At 36.2% G+C, this 20,362-nt stretch overlaps 1 protein-coding gene across 1 annotated transcript in view; it reads right to left on the reverse strand.

Moving 5' to 3' along the window:
• Nucleotides 1-11,132: 11,132 nt before the first annotated feature.
• Nucleotides 11,133-20,362, reverse strand: part of esrp2 (epithelial splicing regulatory protein 2) — a 26,849-nt gene continuing 17,619 nt past the window's right edge. The window contains exons 11-15 of the mRNA XM_073836613.1: nucleotides 19,098-19,334; nucleotides 18,816-19,014; nucleotides 18,048-18,246; nucleotides 16,278-16,461; nucleotides 11,133-12,400 (exon numbers count right to left, since the gene is read on the reverse strand). Coding sequence (XP_073692714.1) covers nucleotides 12,239-12,400; nucleotides 16,278-16,461; nucleotides 18,048-18,246; nucleotides 18,816-19,014; nucleotides 19,098-19,334 — 981 coding nt within the window. The 3' untranslated portion in view covers nucleotides 11,133-12,238. The remainder of the gene's footprint in view (nucleotides 12,401-16,277; nucleotides 16,462-18,047; nucleotides 18,247-18,815; nucleotides 19,015-19,097; nucleotides 19,335-20,362) is intronic.

Consider the following 20,362-nt stretch of genomic DNA (forward strand, 5'->3'; position numbering starts at 1 on the left):
GTATCACACATGCGCACTTCAATAAACCGACAGAAAGCGGGTTATTGTGTTTACGTGCCGCCCGAAATCGGGGCAAGAGGCAGAAAGCTACTTGTGCCGACTGTTTTATGTTTATGCCGATTATTACCTTACTCCAGTAAAAGAAAACGGGTTAGCGCGTTTACATGACCATGTGCGTTTTCGACTTAAGCATAATCGGTTTAAGAACGTGCATGTAAACGCGCTCAATCAAAGGAGCCGCTCTGACTCTAAGACGCGGCAAACACCAGATAACGAGTTGATCGTTGATCGCGTAAGAAGTACGCGCTTCGCTTTGAAACAAGCAGCGCAAACAGACTTGATGAGAGGATAACGCCATAATTACACTTAGTTCGTTTGACGGACACTTTGCCAAAACAATGGCACGAAACACAACGTTAAAGACATTTTATGTTAAAATGACAAGTATGAATATATTTTCAGTTTATTATGAAACTGTGGCGGGACAGATTAAACTGTGGTGGGCCGCCACAATCTACTTAATGAATGGGAAACACTGCACACACTTGACTTGCAGTTGATGGTCTGTTTATATGATAATTTAACTAATGAGGCCATATAGGAATAAGCCTAATTCGTTTATCAGAGATTGATAATCCACCTAATGCCTAAACACACCTGGAACACCATCACATCCTGCTTGAGGATGGGAAAAGCGCAGAGGTAACCACTGAGATGGAGGTCTGTAGAACGACTGTCAAACCAGAGCTTCTTCACTAGCCTCTCCTTTCTTTCCTTCCCAACTTGAGTCATTCCTGAAGGGAAGGAAAGTAATTATCAGAATAATTTTATTCACACACATACAGTACACAAGTTACATACAGTACATACATTTAAACCTTTAGGCTCCAGGTTTTATTTTTGGACATCAAGATTACAAAGCTTGTGGCTTGAAAGGTCTTAAAGATAAAGATCTACCGTAATTTAGAAAAATGTTGGGCATGACCGAAAGTTTATGTGGGGTGTAAATGTACTCATCTAATTTGCATATTATGACGTCATCATGGGGCGGCCATCATGAATTTCATAACATTCAGGAAATAGTAGATATTGAATTGATTTTTTTTTTGTCTTTTTATCCTCATTCCAAACAATCAAAAAAGAGGAAACCAACAATAAAACAGGAGAAAGTACTAAATTAGTATTATACTATATTATATAGTAGTAAAACGCATGTGAACAGTAGCCTACTTTTTGATCAGTTCATCAGTAATATTCAGGAAATAATAGATATTGAATGGATGTTTGAACTTATTTGCACATTTTTTGTCTTTTTTTCTTCATTCCAAATGATCAGAAAAGAGGAAACCAAAAATAAAAAAGGAAAAAGTACAAAATTATTACTATTCTATATAGTAGTCAAATGAATGTGAACAGTAGCCAACTTTTTGATCAGTTCATCAGTAATATTATTGAGGAAATAACAGACATTGAATGGATGTTTGAACTTATTTGTAAGTTTTTTTTTTTTTTTTGTCTTTTTATCCTCATTCCAAATGATCAGAAAAGAGGAAACCAACAAAACAGGAAAAAGTACTAAATTATTATGTATTACTATACTACATAGTAGTAAAATTATCAAAATTATCAGAAAAGAGCAAACCAACAATAAAACCGGAAAAAGTACTATCACTATATTACTATATCCCTGCTGCCTCTACCTCTACCAAACCCCCATCCCCGTTGGGCAATGGGACGAAATGATCACTTTTTTGTGCTGTGTGAACACTCTCGCCTTGCACGGCGGCACCACTGCGCTGCAAAGATGTACCGGGAGACGCACGATTATTAGTCGGCCGATCGTCATTTCCAAAAGGCAAATATTCCCCTTCACAGTCAGAATCGGCAAATAACATTTGCAACACATCCTCACGGTACATCTTTTTATCAGCCATTTGGCGATTTTCTCTTACAATTTACTTGCACGCTATGAACTGAACTGTTTCGCATCAATGACATGTTAGCTCACTTGCTCTGTTATTTCCTCAACACTTTAAATAGGATTTAAAGCCTTCTAGTGGTAGGGAACACAAATGAGATACTACACAGTATTATGAACTACACTATATTAGGGCTGGGCCGATAAACGATATCATATCGAATCGCGATACAATTTATGTTAATAACGATGATAGGCTCTAGACATTTTTTGCTCGATATGGATTAATCTAAGAGACAATCACACAGTAGAAATATGCGACAACAGCCAATCAGCGTACAGCGTGCGTGTGCACGTCAAAGTACAAAGTTCATTTCCTACCGCACTTTGCGAAGCAAACTTAACACCAGGACGACAAAAAAAAGAGAGAGGAAGCAGCGACGAAAGTGAAACTAACTTCGAGTTATTATCCAAAGATGTTGAAATTGTCGACAAAAAAGGTAGCACGAATTCCGTTATATAAGTGGTTTGGCTACCTGAAAAGTGACTCTTAGCTCAGCTGAGAGTTTGGCGCGATTGTTAAAACTGAAACCGAAAGCAAAAAACGCACGCGCATTCAAAAGCAATTTTAATCCCCCCCAATGCACGCAAATTAGGCTACATGACATATCTAGGCTGTTATTAGTATGTAGGCTATGATAGGTTGTGTATGTCTATAGCTCTGTATCATCCCTGGTGAAAAAAAACAGGCTGGTTGGCTGGTTTTAGCTGGTCATAGCTGGAAGGCAGGCTGGTTTTAGAGGGGTTTTGGCCACTTTTCCAGCCTGGTCAGGCTGGGAAACCACCAGCTAAAACCAGCCTGACCAGGCTGGGAGACCAGCTTAAACCAGCTGAGACCAGCCAACCAGCCTAGGCTGGTATTAGCTGTTTTTTTCAGCAGGGATACTTGAAATATCCGTCTCTATTTGCACTTTGAATATTTAGAGAGTAGCCTTGAGTAGTAGAACCGTGTCGTAATTTTGTTATTTATACTGTAGATTGTTTCAAAATGCAGTGGTTGCCTCTAATTTAAATAGCTCAACCTATAATAGAGAAAATAAACAATTGTGTTAATAATAATAATAAATAAATAAATAATTGTGTTACAAATTATGTTTTTACAATAATTTTATGTTTACATTTTGTACATTTACTCTCATTTACCATACTCTGTCACAACTTTTATTTTTTTAATTTATTTTAGTAAGTTGTTTTAATTTTTAAGGCCAAATCTGTAATCTGTTTTTGTTAATAAACTATACTTTAAATGTAATTTAATGAACCCTTTCATTTTTGTGGCTTTAGTCATTGTTGGGATACTATTTTAAAGCTGGCAACATCAACAGCTTATATCGAAATATATATCGTTATCGTTCAATATGGGGAAAAAATTATCGAGATTACATTTTTGCCATATCGCCCAGCCCTACACTATATTATTAAGTATGACATTTTGTCGCAATTTTGTGATTTTGGCGCTTTGAGGGTTAAATCAATTATGACAATATTAGATCCATTTCAACAACTGTACCTTTTTGCCTGAGGTCCTGGTGGAAGTACTTGATCCTGGCCTTTGTCTGCTCACCAACACTGTGGTGCTTGTAGATCTCCTCCAGGACTTCTTTGTACAGGGTCTGGTCTGCCTGACAGAGGAATCCGAAGGACAGCAGCTTGTATGCAGGCAACATTCGGCGAGGACTGATGCCAACATTATATGCCGAAAGCCACCGATGTGCCACAAACCTCTGTGGATTGGTTCCTGGAATGCGCATAAACTCATAGATCTCTATCAGGTAATTCACCTGAAATGGGCAAAAAGTAGGTTACTGTTTAAGCCTATTTGCCATTATGCCATAAGTAAAGTTCTGGTGCATATATTTCACAATGTCTATGAAAATTACCTGGTCTGAAGCCCACTTGTGGTCTGTATGGAGGTTCAGTGAAGAGCTGCTCAAGGTGGTGCAACCAAACTGTTTTGCAGCATTGTGGATGTGGTTGCAAGAATTTCAACATCCAGGAAATTCCTTGCAGTGCTTTTCTCTTATTCGGCTCTCCAGCCCAGATTTGCTCCCTCGCATTACATTACAGGAGTCCATCATCATGCTGACCACGTTGCCAAATGGGATTTTGTGTTCAGTGAAAAATGTCACTAGGGCAGTTTCCAAATATTAAGCAGTCCCCTTGAGAACCTCAGTGGAGCCAAGGTGCTCCACCACCACATGCTTAAGCTCTTCACTGAAGTAGCTAACTAGAATTGAAAGCATTTTCTTATTTGAGTTAGACATGCTCTAATCTAAGTTGACAGAGAACAGGCTTGTCCTGGTACTCTCAAACATCCGTTCTGAGAAGTTGTGCCCCAGGCTCTGAACCATCTTGTATGAGGCAGCAGTCTGGGATAAGGCAAGTTAATTCACATAGCACATTCCACACACAATGCCAAGGCAAACTGCTTTACAGTGCAAGAATGCTACAAACTACAAAAAATGCTACTCTTACATTTATGTCTGGTTTCCAGTCTGAATATTGAATAATTCTTAAATTTGGTTTCAGAAAAAATAAGTTAAGTCAAAATACTTTGTTTTCGGTTTTAAATGAGATTTTGCTTACCCCACTGGCAAATTATTTTGTTTGTATTAAGGAAAAATTCACTTAATTTTTTTCTGAAAACAAGACAATATCTGTTACTTGTCTAGAAAATGCTTCTTGATTTAAGAACTTTCTATCTGGACTAGAAATAAGACAAAAAGTAGAAAAGCATATTTTGCACTGCACAATTCAAGGAACACCTTTATATGATTAAAAGACGTTTGAGTGACAACTACGGTCTGCAATCAACAAGCATTGTTGTTAAGATGTTACATGTTACATAGTCAGGAGAAATAAACCACTGTAAATCTTAGTTTCAGCCTTCGAGTAAATGTTAAGGTTGAGACTGAGGAGCATTTTGCAAAGGGTAGCGAACTAATGTAGTGATAACGTAACTTAACTAATCCTCATAGCTATCGCAACAGCAGCCTCAAGCGAAAAACAACAGAACAAAATCACCATTTAAACTGGAACACCATAATTTACAGCAGATACAAATGCATTCTGTCCCACTAAAGCAAACTTAATTTAGCTAGCTACAAACAGGTTAATCTAGCCACCAACATAGCCCAACTACTTAAAAAAATAAGTTGTTTACAGTTAGCTTGTTTCTTCACGTTTTACATAGGCTCTAGAAATATGGACAGTTGCCGGCAGTGTCTAAAAGTTAGACTTCAGGAGTGAGATTGGTTGGATGAGGGAACATTAAGGTAAGCCAAATTAGAGGCAGAGTAGGGTGCGAAACGCGTCCACTCCTTAACCAACAAGGGAAAAAACGCTACAGGAGAAGTGATACAGTTGACTCACAGATACAACGACGACCCGCTGCCCAGAAATATTGGCAAGCTATTATTCCAACAATTGCAATCCTCAATACCCTTCTTTTTTCCTGGCTCAATGCACGTTCACACCAAGCACAATAAAGATAAAAAAAAAACTAATTCTATATAAAAGAATAGCATATTCCGCAGCACAACTAACGACAACTGCACAGAGAAGTAATATTGTTGGAATCTCTTTTATATTGTTGGATATTTTTGGATTTTTTTTAACAGCTGATAAAAGCATTGACAGCCAATTAGAATTTGTGTTCTTCGCTGAATTCAAGCGCTTCACACTGGATCTCACAGTTGTATACTAATATATATATAGATAGATAGATAGATATAGATATAGAGATATATACATATATATGAAAACATTTACATTCTACAACAGGTGTGAACATACTCATTTGAATAAAAAATAAGGAACATAACATACAATGTTACAAAAATACACAATTTTACATATTTAATCTACATTAGATGAGTTCATGTGCAAAAACAGATTTCTAAAATCATGTTGCTTTTTTTTATTCTGCATTCCAAATAATATCAAACTGCAGTTGGATTGTTTTGATTAAATAATATTAATACAAAAAAAATACAGCTAACTAACACAATAAAACACAAAAACATAAAAATTAATAACGTACGGTAGTTATCTGTGTTTGCAAATGAAATCTGAATTTAGCCTAAATGTACTACTATAAGATTGGAAATGTATGTTTATGAGCCTAACTGTTTTTTGACCCTAACATATTTAGCAAATATTTTAATTATATTTTGGGTAGAAAAAAAAAGCTGTAGCTGCATATTTTATATATAATTATATTCAGATCTTGGGATGTCTAGCATTGGACAGTGTTTACAGACAAATTAAATAAACTACTGTGAGTGAGAAGTGTGCTTTAAGAAAGTTTATATTCTGACATTCAATGTAAAATATTGCCATCATTTTAACATTAACTTTTTTTGCATATTACTATTTTTATTTTTTTTATATTTTTTTCTTTTCTGTTTGTTTGTTATTTTGTACTAATATTCGTCAGAGTCTTCTATCTTCTGTGGTATTCAATTCTATCAAGGATGGATTATCTTCTGTACCCTGACTGGTAGTCGTTGCATCGATAAATCAATAAATTCGTATTATTTTTGTAGTCAACCATCTGGCGAGAAGCTGTCTTTGACACCATCCGTCACCCACCGAGCGATGCCTCACTATTGGTCTCTCACTGACAGTGCGAAAATCTAAAGCAGCGTCTCGCTATGGTAAGAGTGCTTCAGGTGAGCGATGGGTCAGTGAGTGTGCCACACCACCTGACGCCGCTGGTCATTCCCATTGATATGGTGTGGTGGGACAGCACTCACCAAGCAACGCTAAGTACCGCTATCCAAGACAGCAACCTCGCGAGAAGTTGACTACAGAGGCCAATCTATCACCCACTGAGGTGCTTCATGAAGCTCTGTGATAAGAGAAACTGCGATGCGAAGACTACCAAGTCTCTGAGTTGTTAGCCTGTAAGCAGTTAATTATTTGTTATTTCTAGCATTTATTTTATTTTCTATATTCATACATATTCTATTGTGGGTTTTTTAATTATTATTTTGCTAATTCATATTGTATTTATTGTATAATATTATAATTATACTTATTTTCAAGTTGTTATTATTATTTTACATTACATTATTGTTATTTAATGAATCATCTTACCTATTTTTTGTGTATTTATCACACATTTAATATTGATCAATTGTATTATTTACATTATTTTAAACTCATATCTTAATTATTTGTTACTGTTGCTGTTTTACTTTACATTCATTCATTTTTATCATAAATATTTTATGATTATTTGCTATGCTATCCCCAGGATTCACAAACAAGGCATAAAACGTTTTTTTTTTTTAAAGCAGGTTTTAGCTGAAAGAAACGTGAACTGGCATATCTCAAAATATGTCAGCGCTATTTTTTTTTTTTGTATCAAGATGCCGATCAGTGTGGTTTTTTAAAGGCACATTTATAAAACATACTTAATGTCCTAATTGAGGTATGAGCTAATCCTGGTTTAACCTGAAAATCTAAATTGCGGCTGGCACTACTATTCACTGTTGTTGCTGTTTCCAGTTTTTCACTCACCACGACAGGAGCGGTTGGCCTTCTTCCATCATATCCGCGACTCCGAATCCGCAAGTTGCTGAGCTCTAGTAGGCACTTATATTCGGTCGCGGTATCAAATTGTATCAAACTGCACATCGCTTTCTGTAACGTTACTCATGGTAGCAGCTGCATCGCTTAGTTGCTCGTTTGCAGCGTTGAGTATGGCGTCTTCTTTCTTTTTTTTTTTTCATTACCTTCCATTTAGAAAAGCAAGCATATGCGAAAAGTTTGGCGTGTCGCTGCTTTCCGAAGTTTGGTGAACTCTGACCTCCCAATTCACGTGACGTGAACCATGTGACCAACAGCAGTGTGCCGCACGAGTCCTGAAAAGTGAAGCCAAAAGTTTTCGATCGCCTCCCGGTGGCAAACTGCAGTAAAGGTCATAAACCCCGCCCTCTCCATGTAATCTAATGGAAAACTAAACAATCGATTACACTTCAAATATTTTTTTTTCCAAAGATGGTTTTCATCGTTTGAGATATGCTGATTCATGTCCAAGTGTTCGTTTTTCTAAAAATTCGCTTTTAGGTAGTTATTTGATGCTATAAAAACGGGGTTTGGTGTCATGATTGTAATATTGCGATTTGGTCTGCGGGACTTTGAGCGGGAGTTTGATGCAGCAGCTCCACTGTCAGTACACGATCCGTTCCACCTGCACGATCACGATCCGTTCTGCGCATGCGCATAATTACGTAGTAGAAAATGTGACTGTTTCCTTTAGTGTGAAAGACATTATTTTTTTTATTATAATAATTCTAAAAATAAACCCCTGGAACATACTATTAATTTTTTTTTATATAGTAATTTTTCATTCACAAACAAAAATGTGCAAATAGTTCCCCATCGTATCCCCTTTTTAAAATTGAACTATTTATATATTAAGATATTATACAGAGGTATTTAAAGAAAATCAATGTATTTAGATGCTATTCTTATATGCCTTTGTTGGAATGTCTTTGTAATATCATTGCAATGTCATTCACACTCTGGTGGGGTTTTTTTTGTAACAATGTTTAATTTATTATTTAATGTGTATACGTGTATATTAATATGTATGCATTAGGTCTACTTAACTTGCCGTGTTTCGATCTGAGGTCAGTATAGTATTGGTTAACTTTAAATTGAGTAATTTTGTATTAGTATGGGTCTATAGGCTAATATATCTATCTATAAAATCTAAATGAGGAAAATAATCCCTTCAATGGTGTTTACTGAAGACAGTAAGGAACATAATATGCATTTCTGCCTAGACTATCTGCACAAAGAACTACAAACAAGTTTGGGGAAACGTCATTATGCGCATGCGCGGACGGATCGTGCAGGAATCCCGGATCGTCTACTCACTTTTGGAAAGAAGCGGAGACGCGTCGTCCATTAACTGAATTAAAAAAAAAAAATAAATAAATAAAAATAAATTTTCAAAAACTGCAGGAAAAATAAAAAGATTGTATGTTTTAACATTTTAGATTTATTATTTGTTATGTGTTGAATTTAAAGTCCCCATGAAATTAAAATTAAAGTTTTTTGGCTTTTAGTATGAATATATTAGCCTTGACATTTGATTTATTCAAACATTTCATATTTTTTATATTAAAAAAATGTTTTTGACACAAATCTCATAACATTATTTATACTGTTGCAATTTTACAATGTAGAAATGCCTTCATGCTACATTTTAACTTCATTAAACGTGTACATGCATCTAAATGCCACCTCAGCTGCTTCTATTTCTTCTGTATTGAAAAGATCTGTTTTGTTAACATAGGGTGATCATACGTTCTCTTTTCCCCTACATGTCCTCTTTTTGGACTTAAAAAGAATGCGTCCGGCCGGGATTCCTAAATCGCCCAAATGTCCGGGATTCTGCTTTGCTTTCTACAGTTGCCATATATTGTGTGCGTTTTTGTTTTAAAGCCTTGCGCGGGACTGTTTTTTAAACCCCGCTTCCGCAAACATTCTAATATCGAATATAATTTTTGCGCGTTCACGAAGTCGCTATCAATATGCGGAGTATTTCAAATCGCTTTGGATGCAGCTTGTGTTGGATGCAGGGTTGCTAAATCCGCATTTTCTCCCATGGGTTAGAAGTTTGAACTATTGCATAAATTCCATTTGACTGAAATGCTTGTATTGAAACATTTTGCATTCTACCTGTGATAAAACTGTGGTAGATATTATTTTTGTGAAGGACGGCCACTGTGGTAAGAAGCTTTTTTAGCTATGTTTATGATCAATCTGCATGATATGTAGTTTTGGTATGGAAATGACATATTTTGATACCAAAACTAGGACCACCCCAACCCCCCTCCGCCCCGGTCCCCTTTTTAAAAACTAAAATATGGTCACCCTAGTTAACATCGATTTCATTTGATTGGTAACAGCCCTATAGTGTCTTATTAAATTAAGTGACATAATAAAATAAAATAAAAATAAAAATTTAATTTTAGAAAACCACTAGCCACAGTGGCTGGTGAGCAAAAAAGTTAATGTCAAGCCCTGTTTATTTGACTTGGCGACAAGTGCAGAAAAAAGTAAAGACATAGTGCAGACATACTACACAGTAGAGGTGAAATTATATAACATAAGAAAAACAGAAAACTAAATGATATAATACAGATGCAGAAATATAGATGAAAAACATAATTGTTTAAAAGACTGTCAGTTTTGATGTACAATGTAGAGTTATGAACGTTTTAATTGTTCAGGCTAATATGATAACTCCTTTAAAGTGGCATAAAATAGACTAGAATATATTTGTGTGGTCTTACCCACTCATAGGTCGGAAACATGAGGAATAATAAATAATGACAATTTTATATTTAGGTGTACTATTAGTTTGTTGCAACTGGCATAGTTATTTTACACAGGGAAAGTCATTGAAAGTGAAATAAGTTACTGTGAGATGCCTAACCTCCTATTCGTCTCATGGCAGAATCGTCTTTATTTACAGGCTTTACATTCTGAGATGGACCATTCAGAGACAAGCACAGCTTTCCACACTACAGGGATCTCGTATCTGTTATATAAAACTTCTGTGCAGAAGTTCAATCTGGACTAGGCTGAAGGGAAAGCAAATCAGGATGTCCACCTTATATTTCCAGTTCCATTCAGAGAGCTCAGTTTAATACAGGAACAAACATTCAATCTTCTAGGACTTCTACAATTTTTCATTGGCACAAAACAGCTTGATATCTCTCCAAATGAAGGTGGTAGCATGTTCATTTATTCCAGTACTTTGTTTTACTGGGGTAGGACCCACCCACATTTATTTTGCTTCCAATGCAGTTGCTATTGCATTCCCCATCGCTCACTGGAGGTTGAACAAATTAATTTCTCTAAATCAGTGGTTTTCAGCCAGGGCCCAAAATGGGGGCCTCTAGATGTATATTTAAAACCAAGTAACATTAAAATAACCCACAACTACTTTTTTCTCTCATCTTGAAGTACCTGGAAGTAGTCTAATTTTGAAAGTGTGATTTCTAAATTTGTGAAACCTGCAAATTAAACTAAACAGGGATTTTGAATGAACAGAAATTATGTCAAGCTCAAAAATCTTAGTACACAAAGCTGGCCCAAAAAAGATCCATGTCACCAGTTTGACATGATATCAGAGCAATATCAATTTATTTGTTGCATATAAGAGTCACATTTTATACACACATAAACATTTCATACATTTTTGGGGAAAAAAATGCCCCTTCTTTCACTAGAGAGGTGTGACATTTTGTTCAGCCTTGTATTGCACTCCAGGTAATGCAGTCATGAAAAAAATAATAATAAATGAAGCTCATGATTCAAGCAGCCTGGTAGCAGTAGAAAAGAACAGACGTAGACCGCATTTCCAAAACATCATAAAGTCCAAAACAAGGTAAGACCTCGGCACAGTTCAGTCTGCACATAATCTCTCATGGGGTCAACAGAACACACACCTCTATCGATTCAGTTCCTCTAAAGAATGAGCATTAATGAATGTAATCACAACTCTTTTTCTTTTTACTTTAAATAAAATAATTGACTTTTCGAATGGATTAAACTAAAAATCAGTTCATGCAAGTCTATGGAGTACATACTTGGTCTGATCTCTATTAAATAAGAAATAAGGCTGTCAGTCCAAACAGTGCAGAAATACACTGGGAAAAACCATCATGCCCTTTTTTAATCCTATGTGCAGCATAACAGTCTTATAGTCTTTTAAAGCATGTATTTGGCTTCTTACAATCTTACTGTATTTCAAAACATTCCTTGTTCCAAAGAAGTATTGCATTGCACTTTGGTTTCCTAGCGCAAGGCAAGGACTGCAGCCTAACTGGACTGCCCAGCGGTGTTTACAACAACAGAAAGATCTCTTGTTCCACAAACTGATGGCTTGCAATTAGTTTACTTTAAGTCTTGAATTAGGACAGAAGAGATCTTGACATCAAAAGCCACAGGAAAAGTTTAGCATGCATGCCACTGATCTCATTTTCTCTCTCACACACACACACACACACACACACACACACACACACACACGCAGTGAGGCAGTGCTGCTGAGATGGTTAAACGTGTGTATATAAACATATACAGTGCTTCTGTGTCAGCTCCACTCCTACTTTGTGTCAAGAACAACAGGACAACTGTCTGAAAGGCCAAAAGACAGGTAATGAGGGAGAAAAGGGGTGAGACAGATGAAGTGCGGTCCTCCCTCAGGGGGGTGAAGCGGTCTGTGTGTGGTCACTCGCAGCAGGCCAGGCGGATGGGGTGGCCGGAGAGGGGAATGTTGGAGCATTCGGCTATAGCACGCCTCGCTGCTTTCTCACTGGGGAAGGTCACCAGTGCCTCCCCACTACGCTGACCACTCCAGTTATACAGCATGAGCACAGAGTCCGCCTGGAGCTACAGCGAAAAAGAAAAAGAAATCAAGTGTTTTTTTTTTTTCCAGTGGTAAAAATAAATAAATAACTTAATTAATAATAATAATAATAATAATAATAATAATAATAATAAATAAAATAAAAATAAAAGTAACAAATTAAATTAAACCAAATGAAAATTAAAAAAAAAGAATAAAAAAAAGTAACAAAATAAAATGAATTTTAAAATAAAATTAAATAAAAAAAAATACATAAAATAAAAAGAAACAAAGATTTAAATTAAAAAAGAAATCAAAAATGAAACAAACTTAAATTAAACTAAATGAAAATGTAAAAAAGTAACAAAATTAAATTAAAAGCAAAAGAAAAATAAAGTAACAAAAAATAAAATATAAAATATACATAAACAAAAAAATAGAAAATAACTAAATTAAAATTACATAAAATAATTAAAACAATAAAATAAAGTAAAATGAAAAAACGAAGTAAAATGAAAAAGTAATAATAAAAACAAATATAAAATTTAAAACAAATATTTTAAAAAATACAATAAAATAACAGTAATGTAAAAATAAAACAATAAAACAAAATAAGAAAAATAAAGTAAAAAAATAATAAAAAACTGTTAAAAATAAAATTCAACAGAAAAAAAAATAGAAAATAAAAACAAAATAAATTTTTAAAATAAATAAAACACAATTAAACATAAAAATTAAGTAACAAATAAATTTAATTTAATTAAAATAAATAAAAAGAAAAAATATAAAATGTATACAAAAATATTAAATTTAAAATAAAATAAAATTATAAAATTTAAAAATACACAAAATAAATGTAACAAATAAAATATAATATAATAATACAAATAAAAGAATAAAAAATAAAAGATAGATAAAAAGTAACAAAAAAATTAAAAACTAAAATTAAATTAAATTAAATAGAAAATAAGATCAGAAAAGCTCAAGATCCCTTCTTATGAATACACACTAAACTGAAGCGCTATGGAGAGAAACAAGATTTGAGTTTGGATTAATCAAAACCAAGCAAATCAGCTGAAAAGGAATGAGAGTATTTACTTAGACACTCATTAGGAAACCTTTATAAAGGCAGGAGACTTGAAGTAAGTTAAAAACAATTATGCTACAAGAACAAGACATTCAGAGCCCAAACCAATTAGTCAGATTGGAGAGAAAGAGCATTATTACAACTGAAAGTTTGTTAAATCAGCAGATAAACAGATCAATGAAGCATACTGGGATTAATTACGCAACAAGCAGAGAGTAAAGATTTTACACCGGTACAAAAACAGAAGAAAACAGAAGACAGCATTCCTGGACTCCGCTTCTGATTGGAGGTCAGCCCAAAGCAGTGGAAGTAAAGAGAGGAGTTAAGAGTATTAGTCCATGCACAAGCGACGGGTTCATCATGGGACATCATGGGAGCTTACCTGGAGAGGCTCCCCCTACAGACAAAGCCACTCTTTAGGCTGAATCAGACTCCGGCCCTGATCGCTCACTCCGACCAAGCTGCTGTAGTCTTCAGGAGCGTACTACAGCACAATGAGCCACAGTCAGTGCCACAGGCCTCACGTCACACTTCTCTAAACCATCTTCATACATGTACAGATGACCACACAGTAGTATGCCTTTCTACTAGGGGTGTAAAAAGATGTGAATTTTTTTTTTTTAAATAAAATAGATGTAAAATTTGTATTTTGAAGAAATTTAAAACGGATGCATTTATTTGATCAAAAATTATTATAAAAGACATTTATAATACTGCAAAAGAACAAAAACAATAAAAATGTTCTAATCTTTGTTTATTAATAAAAATAAGAATAATAAGAAATGTTTCTCAAGCACAAAATCAGCATATTAGAATAACTTCTGAAGGAATAAATGACACTGAAGACTGGAGTAATTATGCTGAAAATTCAGCTTTGCCATCACAGAATTTTTACAATATTTTACAACAGAAAACGCGTACTATATTTTATACCATTACTGTTTTTTTAACTGTATTTCTGATCAAATAAATGCAGCCTAAGTGAGCTTAACCATTTTTACCAATTATGTGTGTTTGAAATCATTAAGAATTTGTTTTGTAATGTTGAAAAGGTTTTTGCTGCTTAGTATTTTGGTAAAGCCATGATACAGGATTTTTTTTTTTTTTTTGATGAATAGAAAGTATAAAAGAATAGAGTTTATTTAAAACAGATATTTTAGAACATAAATGTCTTTTAAGTGCACGGAATCAATCTAACGATCATTCAAAAGATTTGGTTAATCAAAAAACATTAAGCAGCATAAACTTGAATTATTTTATATTATAATAAAAAAAATATGATTGAATTAAATTGTCAGATCACATATATTCACACCCCTACATCTACTGTGTGTCTGAAAAATTAAAAACTACATATAAATGAAAGAAAGAGTATTGAGCATACTGAAATACAATTGTCTTGTAGTTCATTTAAAAGGCTCTTTAAACAGATCTGAAACACAGTGCCTTATATAATAACCTAAATAGTGACACCAGTGTATGTCCAAACATATTCATTTTAAAATCAACCTGATCTCATGACGAAAACTTACCTCTGAGAGCTTTTTCGTAAGATGTGAAATACGTGCCAGTAAGTACATACCACTGCAGTTTCCAACAGAAATAAACAGTAGAGGCGGTAAAACAGTGAGCACCTGTAATCATTTTTGTAAACTGGTATGATTAGAGCTCCATATGTTCCGCTTTCCGGACATAAGCTTGCTCGATAGCTCATTCAGCACTGAATTGGACTTAGGATGCGGAGTCATTGGGTACGAATCCCGTGAAAAACATAAGATGAGAAATCGAGTGATCTAAAAACAAGCTAAAATGGCATGGTTGCGATTGCATTTTTACATCACATTTGCTTTTGTTCATACTATCTGGTAGGTTTAGGTGACATTTTAAGTCAGAACTGCAGTGATGCATACAAAAACCAACATCACAAAACGTACCATATGTACGTTCATCTGTTCTTGGGAAAAAAAAAATAAATTGCGCCACTCAGTGGACATTTCACATCAAATGTCATGAAACGTACGTGGCTGTGCTTTACGAAAAAATTCCCACAGTTAGACTTTCGGCATGAGATCAGGTAGTTTGAAACACACCACCCCAATACACTGCACAACAGACATAAAAAGTATGCATCGTACAGGGTTGCACATAAGATGTTCAAGCATGAATGCACTATAGATATAGAGAGAAAGGGGGGGTGCAGACCACCTGCCAAAAAAGAAACACTTCCCGCACACAGAGGCCCGTAGTGTGCATTTTGTATCAGAGGTTAAAAGCACACTTGGAGGGTGGACTGGGCTCGGATCCATTTCATCAGTTCAGCCAGAAGTCAAACCTGAACTCGGCATTTCACACATGCGCCACTGTGCTACGCTTTGTGAACAGTGTTAGACGCACGGCTCAAAGTGTCACACGCCTTAGAGGAGAGGGCAAGGACGCTGCATGCTGAACACAGTCTTACCAACCCCACCACACAACAAAGAAAAAACTAATATCTAGAAAATCTCCAGGGCTGTATATTTTTATACTGTAAGAGAGAAAGCACACAGACCCGTGCCCAAAACAAAGCACCACTCATTTCCATCTAACTCAACCCTCTTTGGTGCTGGTGTCATACCATCCTCTGACGTCTCCGCCTAATCGGGTTTCAGCTAATGAGAGGACAAAATGTACACAATGATTCAGCATAAAACACTACATAGAAACGTTTTAAGATGTGTGCTGTTAATCCCAGAGAACCAGGGCCCTGATAAAGTCTCAGGTGAGAGGTGCACAGCTTGTTTTTGAACTTGAGAACCTGAATGAATGAGTGAGCGAGTAGTGGAACGAGGAGTCACCTGATATCCCTGAAAGAAGCTGAGGATGTCTTTGACCCCGGCGTTGTACGGCAGACCCTGCATTCGCACAAGTGCTCCGGGCTGTGGGGGGAGGATGGCAGGGGTGGGCTGGGCAGCCACAGCTGCTGCTACTGAACCCGGCGGGGCCGCAAAATAACTCACCGTGGAGGGAGAGACTGGTGGACTAGTTAACAGAGAGAGACGAGATAAGTTGAGAAAAAAAAAAAAAAAAAGGATGCATAATTTAAAGGGATAGTTTACTCAAATTAAAATTCTGTCATTAATCACTCACCCTCATGTTGTTCCAAACCCTTAAGAGCTTCATTCATCTTCAGAACACAAATTAAGATATTTTTTGATGAAATCCGAGAGCTTTGACAGCAAGGAAACTGACACGTTAAAGGCCCAGAAAGGTAGTAAGGACATTGTTAAATAGCCATCAGTGGTTCAACTATAATTTTATGAAGCTACGAGAATACTTTGTGTGCAAAATTCTCGAATAAAGTCATCATTCTGAACGTGTCAGTTGCATTGCTGTCTATGGAGGGTCAGAAAGCTCTCGGATTTTGTCAAAAACATCTTAATTTGTTTTCTGAAGATGGCACAACATGAGGGTGAGTAATTAATGACAGACTTTTCATTTTTGGGTAAACTATACCTTTAAATGCCACAATTGGACTTAAGTAAACAAACATATAAAAGTATGGGGTTGGTAAGACAATGTCTTTGAAAGAAGTCTTTTTGGTCAACAAAGACTGCATTTATTTGATTATAAATACAGTAAAAAACACTTTCTATTTAACTCTGTTTTAGAATGTAATTAATTCATGTGATGCAAAGCTGAATTTTTAGCAGTCATTACTCCAGTCTTTAGTGCCTCATGATCTTCAACAAATAATTCTAATATGCTGATTTGGTGCACAATAAACATGTATTATCAATGTTAAAAACAGCTGTGCTGCTTAATAATTTTTTGGAATATGTGATACATTTTTTTTAGGATTCTTTGATTAATTGAAAGTTACAGTCAATCCAAAAATTATTCAGACACCAGATATAATTTTTTATTTTTTATTTTTTTTACTAGTGGGTGCAGGACACTATAGTTAATTTATGTAAGTGAGGATAGCAAAATAAATGTAAACTGTGACATATTATACCCAAAAATTCTTCATACAGTGGACTAACAGTAAAATAAAAAAAAAAACTGGGACCAAAGATTTAGAGTCTTTAATTGCTAATGCAACCTTGTCTGAACAAAAATTAAGCATTACTTGGTAATTGGTCAACAAAATATTGATATTTCTGTAAATACTGTCATACTAACAGTTGTCTGAATTTTTGGTTGATTGTAATCCATTACATACCTTTATATCAAAGTTATATGACATTATCAAGATGAATTTGTTCTGACACAGTTTAACTCTGAGTTCCTGTAATATTGTATTACCATTTTCCAAGCTATAGCGAATAAACTGTGATAATGTGAGAAGGTGAAGGTGTCTGAATAAATTTTGGTTTGACTGTATATTGCTTGCTGAAAGCATAGTTATTAAGATGATTATTATTAAACGCTGATGTTTTTCTTCGTCAGCCATTTAAAACAAAAAGACGATAATGTTTAATAAATAAATTGCACAGCACATTTTACCTTCACTATGGGTCACAGACAAAAAAAAAAAAAAACATTTAACCAGGTAGCATGTAAAGATTAGGGTAAATTTAGACCAAGCTAAATTCCCTGCGCAGGTATTTGTCTTTTTGTTGTACCTGGGGTAGTAGGCGGTGTAGCTCATGTTCATGTTCATGTAAAGCTGTGGAGAGTAGTAGGCTAAAGCAGGTGCAGGGCTGTGTGTTGGGGCCTGTGGAGTTCTTGGAGTGGCCAGCAGGGGGGGCTGATACAACGCTGCCTCAGTGGGAAGCATCGCTGGACTCGCAGGAAATGCAGCATATGTTGGTGGAGAGAGACCTGAGAAACACATGACAAAGTGTGTTATTAAAGAAAATTTCACCAGGTGGGCATGCTAAATTTCTCTCTTTCTCTCACTCACACACACACACACACATACAGAGAAAGCTGACCTTGCAGGAGTGTGTGAATGTCATGTATACTTAGCTAAACTGGCACAGGGACAACTACTGTCTCCTCTGATGTGATGTGAGCACATACGGCCCATTCTCAAGCCAAGGTCAAACAACCAGATCAAATCACAGAGTAAACAGCCCTTCCTTTAGTGCTGCTACAGGCTTGCTCTTTCTAAAATGCCAAAGTGTTGCACCTTTAGATCTGTGACAGAGGTGATCACACCGCTTTCTTGTAGATAAGCTGAAATGTAATCTCAAACAGCCCAGCTGATAGGAGCAGAAGAGTGCAGACTGGAACACTGCACACAGATCAGCATCTCTTCAACAGGAACAGATTACAGCTGCTGGCTCATGCTAAATACTAACCCAAATTAACAGCGCAGTTCAACTTATGAGGTTTCCAACAAGCATTTGACATTTAAAAAAGCTCCATGAAGTACTAGAGTCTCTTACAGGGCAGTTTGCAAGGAGGCGGCGAGAGGCCGCTGCGGTTAAGCGTTCCCCCCATCAGCACAAAGCTCATCTCCTCAGTGGAGCACTGGAAGACCTCCACGTAACGATCCTTCATCATCTTTTTGTGGCATTTCTGAGCCACCATAAACGCACGGTCAGCTGACTTCATCTGAATGAAGGCATCACCAGAGGGTCGACCCTGAAAAGACAAACCAAAAAAAGGGTCAAAGGGTAATTCTAAAAACACCTGATGTTTCCAGTATAATTAAGTTTCTCTGTCACCTGTTGGTTTAGGACCATGTGCACCCCATGTGGTTTAATATCAATGGTGTGTTCTCCCATAAACTCCAGGATGTCCTCGATGGCGGCGGTGTACGGCAGACCTCTCAGCCTGATGCAGTCTCGCGTGCTGCCGGTGGTGATGAAGGGTGACGTGGCTAACACAGGCACAGATACCATCGGAGGCGGAGGAGGAGGAAGTGTGGAGATCAATGGAGCGGACATGTAGCGATTCAAAACCTAGTTTGACGATACAAAAGGAGATCAAGATAATGGCAATAAAGGACAAAATGATGGTTTCATACAAATGGTGTACCAAGGTTTTTTTTGCTCCAATTGACCCAAGTGTAGCAGGACTTCAACATTTGTGAAAAGCAATACATTTTTACTACATATGGACATATATATGACATACTAATATGTGACCTGGACCACAAAACCAGTCATAAGGGTCTTTTTTTTTTTTTTGATTGATGTATGGATTGTTAGGATAGGACAATATTTGGCCGAGATACAAGAATTTGAAAATCTTAAAGGGATAGTTCACCCAAAAATGAAAATTTGATGTTTATCTGTTTACCCCCAATGCATCCAAGATGTAGGTGACTTTGTTTCCTCAGAAAAACACAAACGAAGATTTTTAATGAAAACCGGTGCAGTCTGCCAGCCTTATCATGGACGTGGATGGGCACCAAACCTTTAAAAGTAAACAAAAACATGCACAGACAAATTCAAATTACACCCTGCGGCTCGTGACGATACATTGATGTCCTAAGACATGAAACGATTGGTTTTTGTGAGAAACTGAACAGTATTTATATCATTTTTTACCTTTGATACACAGCCACGTCCATCTGTCATGAGCACGAGTTTGGCATCAGTCACGTCACATGAGCACGCGCTTCTGGCGTAGTATACGCAAACGCCGGAAGCGATCTGTCGCATGTATACAACACTCATTGTTTACACAGAGCACAGAGATTGTGGGTATAGCGGCTATTCAAAATGGTAATTCCTTGCGCGTATCCTGATTGTTTAAACCGATTTAAAGCTAAAAGATTACGTTTGCTTGCACAAACTCATCCGGGACTTTTCACTGATTTCCCCTTACGGCGTTTGCGTATTCTACGCTAGAGCGCGTGCACATGTGACGTGACTGATGCCAAACTCGTGCTCATGACAGATGGACGTGGCTGTGTATCAAAGGTAAAAAATGATATAAATACTGTTCAGTTTCTCACAAAAAACGATCGTTTCGTGTCTTAAGA

The sequence above is a fragment of the Garra rufa genome, chromosome 3 (genome assembly GCF_049309525.1).
Source record: "Garra rufa chromosome 3, GarRuf1.0, whole genome shotgun sequence".
Classification (NCBI taxonomy): domain Eukaryota; kingdom Metazoa; phylum Chordata; class Actinopteri; order Cypriniformes; family Cyprinidae; genus Garra; species Garra rufa.